General features: G+C 42.0%; 1 protein-coding gene across 1 annotated transcript in view; it reads right to left on the reverse strand.

The window, feature by feature from the left end:
- The window catches only part of spred1 (sprouty related EVH1 domain containing 1), a 32807-nt gene extending 30574 nt beyond the window's left edge, over positions 1–2233 (reverse strand). The window contains exon 1 of the mRNA XM_046413887.1: positions 1299–2233. Coding sequence (XP_046269843.1) covers positions 1299–1330 — 32 coding nt within the window. The 5' untranslated portion in view covers positions 1331–2233. The remainder of the gene's footprint in view (positions 1–1298) is intronic.
- Positions 2234–11235: the final 9002 nt, after the last annotated feature.

The raw sequence follows: 11235 nt of genomic DNA on the forward strand, positions 1-11235 counted from the left end.
ACCATGACACTCCGCGAGGGGCACATGACTTCCTCTGTGACAAATACATTATGAACGAAAATCCTCTGAGACGTTGAATAAACGTCGCTCAAATAAAACGTGCTGCGCTCACAACAAACGACTGCTAGACATCTCGTCTAGTCGCAGTCTTGTGCTTATGTGCGATGTGTTGTAGAGCAAACGCAGGAAATGTGATCGTTGTGTGATCGTCGGTGCAATGCGAAACAGTGTACAGTGCTGTGAATGGGCAGGCAGGTACTTTATGAATGGAGGGGATCATGTGACCGCAGCACCTCCCGAAGCAGATATTTCTCACTGACTGTCAACAAGCGCACACAAAGGATCAGCCCATTAAAACAACACCAAAATGCGACTCGAAATGGGCGCGACATGCACAAAGGCACCTCATAGACATATCACAATTGATGTCTGTAGGTTGTTGGAATTTGGACGTGCGTGTGACGCCTGTTTTAAGCGTTTTTATGAATGGAGATTGTGATATGTAAATGAGTGTGATTGAGAAAAAAAATGGCATCTTCAGCTTTTCAACGTCGACACTGCCGCAATCGGCACGAAGGGTTTTTTCATCTAAGACAAGCTGAACTAAGATGTAAACATGATCTGCACGATTTTTAATCGATGATTATATTTTGAAATCATGGCGGACAACATCTACATTGTCCACACAACGCTTTCTGATCATGATGTACCAAACAGACATCTACATAAAATCGTATTTAGATTGGTTTATTTCTGTGTACATGTCTACAACGAATGATCCCTCGCGATGTGACTCATAGCTGCCAATCTGTAAAGCAATAATAAATATCCTGTGCATGTAATTGTCCTGTTAAATAAATCATATGCTAGCAACCCTTAATATTCCTACTCATACTGTGGCCTAATGTGAATTCTCACAGCATAACTTGTGTGTTAGTTCACTGAATTACAAGACCAAAATTATTAAGAATTGGATGATTTTCTTTATTATGGGCCTATGCCACTGCTTGTCAGACACTGTCCCTCATTAACTCATCATATAATCCATAGAATACCTTCCTATTCACCTAAAACCTTTAAAAACAAAAAGTTAACAAACCTGTGTTTCTTATTATTGATATTAATAAAGTAATGTTATGGTTATGAAATGCCAGCTTCGCCCGGTAAAAATGTCAATGGGAACTCTTAGTATATAGCTCATCGAGTGTGCTAATATGTAAAGATATGCAAGTAGCCTACATATTATTGCGGCTGTATGTTGCATGTGTAAATGGAGAAACTGTAGAAACAGTACTCACTCGTTGTTTGGATTTGTTGAATCTTCACTCATTTTTTTCCTCACGGGTATCCAAATCCTAGCAATAGCATCGACGACGCAGTGACGGCGGGATAAAATACCACAAATATCACCATTTTCCTTCACATATACAAATTACCCCTATTTCGGATATTGAGTAAACGGTGTACAAGCCTAACTAAGCGTCCCTCCGAGACCAAAGTAGAGCTAGCTTAACGTTAGCTTTGCTGGCTGGAACTAACGTTAAATCGCGAGGAGGAATGACAATCGTTGATTCATTTTATCCTCCCTGGAAGTAAAATCCGACCACAACAAATGGGCCATCGGCATCATCTTCTTCAACAAACACGGGTCCCAGTTTTGCAAAATGAAAATAGATCCTCAAAAAATGTAAGAATAGTTGCAGACTGAAACGTTTGGCAGGTTATTTATGGTTGGCTGTCGAGCATCCATTCGCGAACTTCAGGTCCAGGACAACACTTGAAAAAGCACTGTGGAGCGCTGCTCCGTCAACGTGTCCGAGTAATTTGCAGTAAAGGCATCCAAAGCCGAAAAACGGCTCCACTGTTTTCTATATTAACACTGACGCGTAATGTAAAAGCATATACACTCAAAATTTTCCTTGAGAAGTTGCTGGACATCTGCTTTAATCGAACTCCATTTTCAACTCGGGGGGGAATGTAACATCGGAAAACTGGGCGGATGTGTCGACCCTCGCTTGAGAAAATTAGATCCTTCCGCGACGTAGTAAAAACACAACACTCTAGCGATAAAACAAGCACAACCCGCATGCAATTTATCGTCCGTCGGCGCAGAGTAACGTATATTGTACTAAACTGTGTTCCCTTGTGGCCGTATGTCGTATATTATGAGTGTTTGTTTCCAAAGTTGGCCTAAAGTAGTCCCCGCACTTCCCAAAAGAAGTTTCCCTTCAATCACGCATTGATACGAGAGGGAAGCGTCTGTGTGATAGCACGCAAAGTAGAAAATAATCTGGAGGAAGGAGTTGGGCTGACACACGGACTCGGCCATTAACAATTGCAGTTGTTTGCTTTCATTAAGCAGTTTCAGAGTGATCGACCGCCCCCGAGCCACCTTTTAAAAATCTTGACGTAATACTGTGGGGAAATGCTTTAAATGTGCACAGCAAACACCGTCGCAGCACGTGGAATTACATTAGACCCCCTTCTTGATTCATGTGGCTAAAACAAAGGTAGTATTTCTATCACAGGGCGTTTAACAAACTATATCATTCATTTATATTTCATACATGCATAGCTTTAACTCAGAAGGTTAATTTGAGATATTTTCTGAAACAGAACTGAAATCTATTCTGGGGTCTAGTTTGAAATGGCATTATGGTATTGCTCAACTAATGTAATAGCTTATAATGGTATATTAAAAATGAGGCATGAGCTTAACCATCACCACTGAACTGCAAACAGAGGTTATGCACCTCCACATTTGCAAATTTGGTTGAGGAGGGAACTAAAACAGTCTACACACTAGTACACACTAGTACTACATCTAGTCATATAGTTAAAGCTGCCCCACCTTTCACCCCAGATTCTCTCCAGTCACCTGGAGCACCCTCTTAAAATAAAACAGCATTAAAAGTAACCGGAAAAACCCGTGTTTGCGCCTATGAATCTTATTTGCAAATGTGTTAAAAGCCTTGCAGAGTGAATCGGTGGCCTGGTTGCGTAAGACTTAAATGCTATTGGATTTCTGTGCTGTGTGGAATGGCAAGAGATCAGGCTAAATGATTCTGCCTGGTTGTCATAGTGACAGCATGTTGTGTGAGAAGTTTCTTTGTATTTCTCTGGCTTTCATACAGCTTGTGCCACAGCCTTATGTTGCAGAGCATATAAAACATCCCTCTGTGTCACTGTCGATAGCCCCTGCGTCCGGGACCCTCACATGTGCAGCCCTGACACATATTGTACACTGCCTTTGGTGTTTGATTAGATTTTCTGTCTGAGGCGTGCACTGCGACCCTGATGGCTGCCTTTGAGCAAAGGTGAATTGTCTCTTGGGATTGTTTCCTCACCAAAAACATAGATGTCAGCCTGATGTTATGTCTGCTTCATGGTTGACTTCATTCTCCCCCCACAAAAAAAAAAAAAAATTATGTCAATAAACATGAGAACTTGGGATGACCTTTTATTTTTCCCTTTTTTTATAATAACATATTTTATTACATTCTTATAATACCTTTTGCATTTTAGTGTAATGGCAGACCATGACAAACTACAATCATATAAATAGAAATGTATGCATTGCTGTTTTTATTTACATATTTGCATGCAAACTTTGTGGGCAGCAGGGACGTTTGCTCTCACATTTTCTCCTCCTGTCCTGTCTTCTTTTGTCCAGCTGTCTCTCCTCTCCACAAGTCCTATATTCTTGTCTCCTTTCCATTTATCTCTTTTCCTCTCCTTTCCTTTTCCTCTGCTTTCCTCTCCTACCCATCCATAAAATTATCATTATCATAACAGTTCATAATACTTAACGAAAACAATCACAATAATTATGTATTGGGGAATGTGCCCCCTAAATTAAAATTGCTGTCTTGAGCTCATTTAAACAAACAGTATCTGTCATTGGGTAATCAAGTTACAGAAAACCATTTCTTTCTGCTTTTTACTAAATGTGGACTTTTGTCTTCACTTCTTCCTTTTTGAATTAAGTTACCACTGTCGTGATCAAGCTTACAAGCCCAAATAAAGCGCCCCTTGTTTCAAATAGAGCAGAAAAGGCAATGGCCATGAATTTTCCCACTAGCATGTTTGTATTCTTTAGAGTATTCAGAGTTCAGGATGTCAACCTTCTTTCTCATCTCACAAATACGGACAGCCCTAGTGCATTTCCTGTGTTTTTCACACACTGAATACAACACACTGTAGTGTACTTAAACAAGGCAACAGGATGTTTAGCTAACAGAGGCATCCTTTGGCTTCCCTCGCTGAGTGCAATCAGGGTCATCGCAATTCTCTTTAAGACGGTAAACAAGCCAACATTCCTATATTTCCAACAAGCAACCACATAATAAAAGATGTGTTTAGCTCAACACAAACCTCATTCAGCAGAGGCCAACACAAATAGAACCTTACTCGGCATTCAGGAAGACGGCTGAAATGATTTGCAGATCGTCGTCTGTTGTGTGGTTGTGTTTCTTCATTTGTCAGTAATTACTTTAGCGGTGACACTCACGTTACAAACTTAGTTAGCTTTTGTGTGGATTTGACTTGTTATTCCACTAGTGAACTTGACAGATTTAATTTCTGGCTTGAGATATGAGTTAACACCTGAAATGCATGAATGAGAGTTTTGTAATGTTGACATGAATCTTGATTAGTCTGTGTTGACCCGTAGGTACCATAATGGTTATTTTGAGTGGCAGTTTACAGACAATAAGCAGAGTTTGCATTAAATTGAACTGACAAATTGAGAATTCACAGCTGGGGTTTAGATTACTATCACAACTGAAAATACACTATGATCACGATGAGGGACAAACCAAATTTAGCCTATGACATTTAAAAAAAAAACAACAAAAAACCCAGAGCTTTGTCTCCACGGCCACTTTTGTTCAAAATAACACAGGAGATACATTTCCAGTATTGGACTACGGTGACTGGGATCAGATGATGACCTCAAATCACAGGTGATGTGATCACCAGCTCAGGCAGCCTCTGGTCACAAGAGAGGAGAAGTGAAGCGACAATGGAAAGGAAAGTCAGTGTCTGTGTCATTGTCACCATACAGCCAGCAGAGACCTCAGGGCTTTCAGTGAGAAGGACAGGAGATGGCTGATGGCAGCTCTTGATAAATAACTTAATCTCAGGATCCTATGCCTTCTATTTACCTTCTGCCTTTTCCCCTAATTAGCTACTTTTAAACACATTTAGGCTTTCGTAACATCTGTTGATGTGTGGACTTTTTTAAGTTGTAAAATATCATTGCTCTCCACATTTAGAGTTCGTCTGAGGGACCCCTCGGACAACAGCAGTGCACCCAGTTTGGGCCAAGAGGTGTGGCTTAAACAAGAGGTGCTGATTTTTAAAGGCCTGGCAGCAGAACATAACAATGTATACCTATGATTAGTATGGGCCTGGTCTCTTGAAGCCTGCAACTTTTAGGCATGTTAATTGCAGGTTGCTGAGCAAAAAAGGTGTAGTGGCTAGAGGGGAAGGAAGTCTGAGGGCCTTCAGTCATGTTTGACTATATACTGTGTGCTATCTCTCTTGCTCTCTTTCTGACAGACATATGATCGGTGTTAAACTAAAGGTGCAAACATTTATTATATTGCTTAATCGTCATCAGGACAATAGTTGAAACCTTAGATGTGATTAAAGCAGCGTGAGGGGATTTTCTTTGTTTTTTTAGAGATTTTGTTGAGGAATGTCTCAGAAGAGAGATTGACGCACTTATCTAGATGAATCAAGTGTGTCAAGCTAAAAGAATTGGTCTTGTGATTACGCACAAGGATGTTGGTCCGGATGGAAGGTCATTATGGCTTTTGCGCGAATTCTGCGAATGATTAGAATTTGAATAATGTGAGCATCCAAAAGAACAAAAAAAAGAAAACAAAAGCAGCGTGTTTTGGGGAGGGAATAAGTTGTGCATGACACTTACGTTTAGAATGAACAGAAAACAGTTTTTGTTTTATGGCGCATTATACAGCTTTCTATATATTATATATTGCATATGTCATGAGGGTAAGACAGTCTGTCGCTGCACTTTAGATTTGCTGTTAGGTACTGGCTTCATTACAGTTAACACTCAAGAGCTGCTTTACAGTAAATTTGTACCAGCCTACTAATGACAGCAAAAATGGGAAATTAAATTGGTTTCAGCCGCAGTTAGCTTTCTCATTGCTCGAGACTGTGTTACTTCCTATTGTTTGCATGTTGTGCGTGGGCTTGATTGAAACCTGATCTAGCCGGGGAAGCTGTGTTTAGGGTGAGGTGGACAGGCCTTTGTTGCTGCCTGAGGGGTGTTTATTTGGGCGGCTTCAGTTGGCTTCCCTGTAATCATCATCCAGCCCCACAGGATAGAAGGGATTAATGAATATGTTGGAGGGGAAGTTACAGATGACTATTTACCATTCTGAGAAGGAACAGCATGAGAGATGGAGGAGAAGAAGTTTTGCATGCATATGTGCATGGGGGCATGTGCATTCTTGTGTGGTTGTGTGTGCATTTATGCACTGAACAATGAAGAACAAGACAAAGCTACACTATATGGACATAAGTATTTAGACACACCTCTTTATCATTGAATTCAGGCATGGTATGGGGCTGCCTTTCAGGGGTTGGGCTCGGTCCCTTACTTTGGTTTGGTTTGGTGTGAAAGAACTTGACTGGCTCACACAGAACCATGATCTCAACCCCATCCAACACCTTTGGGATGAACTCATAACAGAGATTGTGAGCCAGGCCTTTTGGTCCAACATCAGTGCCTGACCTCACAAATGCTTTACTGCATGAATGGGCAAAAGGTACCACAAAAACACTCCAAAACTCCTGTGGAAAACCTTCCCAGAGTGGAAGCTGTAAAGCTGTTTATATACTTAGAATGTGATATATAGTCAGATGTACCAATACTTTTGTCTATGTAGTGTAGCAAAACAGAATTTTCTCTTATCAATAAGAGAAACAGCTGACATTGTGAGACATGTTGCCATGTTTGTATGTGAACTTTAGAGGACAGAGCCAAAATGCTAAGCTAAGCTAACCAGCTGCTGGCTTCAATGTTTTGTTTGTTTGTTTGTTTGTTTGTTGGTCTGTGAAGAAAAGATGAAAACACTACATTTTCACATTGTTTCCATTCTGCACCAAACAAGAAGTAATTAGTGACGGTAAAGCACCTGAGTTAGACTTAGCTCCTCATTTTACTTTTCGAAACAGGGCTCAGATCTTTTCCCTGTTCTCAAAACATCTTTTTGCTTAAAACTACCTACACATTTTGTTATAAAAATAGCAACAATAAATTACCCCCCAACCACCCACCCACCCTCCTCCTGCATCAGCTGTGCAGCCCCATCCCTTTTTTTCTCTCCCCTATGGCCTCCTCCACTTAATCCTCCCGCTCATCTGGGAACCACCAGCACCCCTCCATAAAGAGACGCATTGTGCCCAGATTATTTGATTGTTTTCAGATGTTGAAGCTTTCCTACACAAAAGGGGAAGAACAGGGTTTGTCCAAAAGCCCTAGGCTACTTGGCCAACGGATGGACACACAGGGAGGAGGGGGAAAAGAAGGGATCCGCGTGGGGCTCAGGGAGCCGACACACGAGTCAGGAAGTGACCCCTGCAATGCCAGATTACAAACAATGTGCTCTCTCAACTTCTGCAGTCCTCGCTGTGGAACGTACCACTTCTGCGACAGCCAAAGGGGTGGTGTTTGTAGGAGGAAAGGAGGATGGTTTCAGCACTGGCTCTCTCGCTCCCTTTTTTAATGCTGCATCCATTCAGTGAGTGGTGGAGGGAGTAGGTGGGTTGGGGGTGGTTGGGCCAGGAAGGCACTTCACTGATGAAAAGTCACCACATGGAAATGGATGAGAAGTGGGCTGAGGGTGGGGGTGGGGGGGTGGTGAGAGGGCGGGAATTGGCTTGCACTACCAGCAGACATGAACGGGGATGTGAAGGGAAAGGGAAGAAAGCGAGGTGAAGGATGAGAGACAAGGAAGGAGAAAAAGGATAAGGATCATCATGGGGGAATACAAGAATTGGGAAAGAAAGCATAACGATGAGGGAGGGATCCCAGACAGTCTGATTCAGAGCTTGTCAAGCATGGAATCTCGTGCCTGTTTAATAGCATGTAACCAGCAACCTTTTTTCTCTTTCTGATGGTGGACGGGAAGCAACGCATTCACACTGAATGGAGCTTTTGTCCTGGGGTTGTTGTGCCTTTACATCTGACCAAGCCTGCACTTGAAACTGCCTTTGCACAAAGTCCCATTCCCATTGCCTTTGTCATCAGTCCATCTATCTCTGCATCTTATTTTCCTGTAGTTGTCTCCCAGTAATCCCTTTTATCCCCTTGACTTGCCTCACCCTTGATAAGATTTGATTATTCACGTTCTTCCTGTTTGTGCTGTGTTCACTTGCATAAAGAGTGCCTGGGATTTTCTATTTTATTCTTGTCTGGAGAGAAAAGAACCTAAGAAAATGCTCTTGATAAATGAAAGAAACCTGGATGGACACACACACACACACACACACACACACACACACACACATACTCCACCCCCGTCTGCACTGTCGTGTGTGACTCACAGAGCATCTCAGCACCGCATGAACTTCAAAAAGAGGCTGGCTGTACATTCACAGTGTATTCAACCCCTGCTCTTTAAATAGCTCAGCCTCCTCCAAACAGAAAAAAAAATCCATGCATTAAAAATGACTGAATCACACAAGAATTAAAGAGGCAGAGAACATCGTTTCACATAATGAAGCCACCGCATCACGGCACTGCACAGACAATGCTAGTTTGTCTTGGTTTAAGCCTACGTGTATTCCTGTGAGACAGGCAGCACATGTATGTTTGTACAAAGAATATGTACAGTATGTTCTATATGTGTATCTTATACAGACTTATGTGGGTGTGTGTGTGTGTTAATGAGGTAATAGGCTATTTCATATTTAGTTATCATGCTGCCCTTGTTTTTTCTTTTGAAAAATGTCAACATACAGCACACAGTTACATAGTATGATCACCTATAAGTGCTTGTATGCATGCACAGGTATGGACATACATGCCTACACAGGTTGTATTTGCGACTGAGCTTAAATGAACTGTGTGTTTTTTTGTTGAAGTGTGTGTGTGTGTGTGTGTTCTGGAATGCACCTGGCCTGATAGGCAGGCAGAGGAATGCTGAATACTGTCTCTCACCCAGGGAGGCAGGGCTGGAATGTGGCCCAGGCCCTATTCTTCTCTCCACTGCACAGCAGAGGAGAGCTGCAGGTTCACTCACTTACCCTCTCTCTCTCTCACACACACACACACACGCACACACACAAGGCTGCACATCTAGTCCTGAGGCCTGGTTCTGCTCCCATCCAAGGTTCCACGTGCACCTGTGTGTCTGTGTGCATATGTATGTGTGTTAGTCAGGGGTGTAAAAGTGCTTTCCTGCCTGCCCAAGTGTGTGAGTGATTTTGTGTGTGTGTGTGTTCATGCACGTGCTTGAATGAACACACTTCTGCAGAGTGCAACCTGAGAGCAATTAAATTTTCCTTTCGAGCAGGAGCTGTGTAATTTTCATTGCTTCACGCATTGTTATTAAGTCGTTCCATGGTGCTGCAAATTCCAACCAACAAAATGGGTTTGCTGCTCCTTTTAAAACTTGCCAGATCTACTGCCCCTTTACTTCAAACCCCTCAAATCCCAACACACTCCAGTGACGGCCAAGTCCTTAAGACGCAACATCTGAATGGTGTCATGTAATTTAATTTAATGGCACAGAAATGTAGAATTAAGATGCATCTACAATGACTGTGCTGTAGAAACAAACAGTTGCATTACATCTTGTATCCACATGTACAGAGCTGACTTTCAAGTACTGTATACAGTGTAGCAAACTGCACAAACCCTGCAACATTCTCCTGGCATTACACAATAATGAACTAGAACCAAACTAACCAAACAGGAATATGTCAGTATTTTTCTCTCTTCCTGCTGTGGTGTGTCGTATGTGAAAGGCTATCATTCTCTCGTCGGAGCTGACTCTGGCCCGTCTCACTGCATAGCACTCAGATCAAAGAGTTAATTAAAGAGCCTAGGAAGTATGGGGGGAAGTTGGCCTCTATGGTTTACATGTCTGTCACCCGCCAGCACACACGCTGACCGGAAAACTAGGTCTCTTAATTGATCAGAAGTAATTAGTCTGTTTCCCACAGTGAGTGTGGCTTTTAAGATTCCTGACGAATTTGACTATCGTGGTGATGTTCAGATCTCTAAGGAGCCAAATGTATGACGAGATGCTTAGATGGATTTGTTCAGAAAATGGAGTCAATTTAACAAAATTATTATTCGTTCCCGTAAGCATTATCACAAACCACAGAAGCTCTGTTTCTGTAAGTTTGGCCACTTGGGAATGACAGTACCACAAAACCAATCACATGTTTTCAGGCAAAAATCCCCTGACATGATTTTAAAGAAAAGGAAGCAAAAAATGTGTCCAAATTCACCAAAGTTTGTTTGGTTTTTCAAAGAGTAAATATTAAAAAAGGTTCACATAGTGCCATCATTCAGAACCAATTTGCTGTATGGCAGTCTTGAGACTTGCAGAGCCAATTGATTTTTTTCATTGATTTGTCGATCCCTTACACAGCGCCAAGATCTCTGGACTGTTTTCTCAAATGGGGCAAATAAACAGGGTCTGTGTGTGTCTATTTGGAATGGGGAGAGGGAAACAGAACTGGAAAACACGGAGAGCAAGGGAAAAAAGGGGACGTGGGCGAAGGGTGAATGGGGGAAAGCGCGAGACGGCGGGCTAAAAGTGGTGGGAGTAATTCTACTATTAGAGTCTATTGCATTGACTCTGACTGTGGCCTGAAAAGCCAAATCAAAGTGTTTCCATTCACACTGAAAGTGGCTTTATGTGGGCTGACAGTAGCACTGGGCTCGATGACCGAACCCTGGTGTCAAACGGATGCTTCATAACACTACTGCTATATGATATTTATTTGTTTAAATTCCATTGTTCATTGTGTATATATGCAGTTTGCCACCGTTTATTTGCACATACATTTTAGTGTTTGCAGATGAATAAGGTTTTATATAGAAATCATCAGCCTATATAGCCTATGTGCTATTGCATCTGAGCGAGTGTGCTTGTATGTACTTGTTATTTGTACATGTGAAAGTGGAAGGGCATCACGTGTAACCATGTAGGTGTGTGAATGAACAAGCAGCAGCCCTGTTGCTAG

The sequence above is a fragment of the Scatophagus argus genome, chromosome 15 (genome assembly GCF_020382885.2).
Source record: "Scatophagus argus isolate fScaArg1 chromosome 15, fScaArg1.pri, whole genome shotgun sequence".
Lineage (NCBI taxonomy): Eukaryota > Metazoa > Chordata > Actinopteri > Scatophagidae > Scatophagus > Scatophagus argus.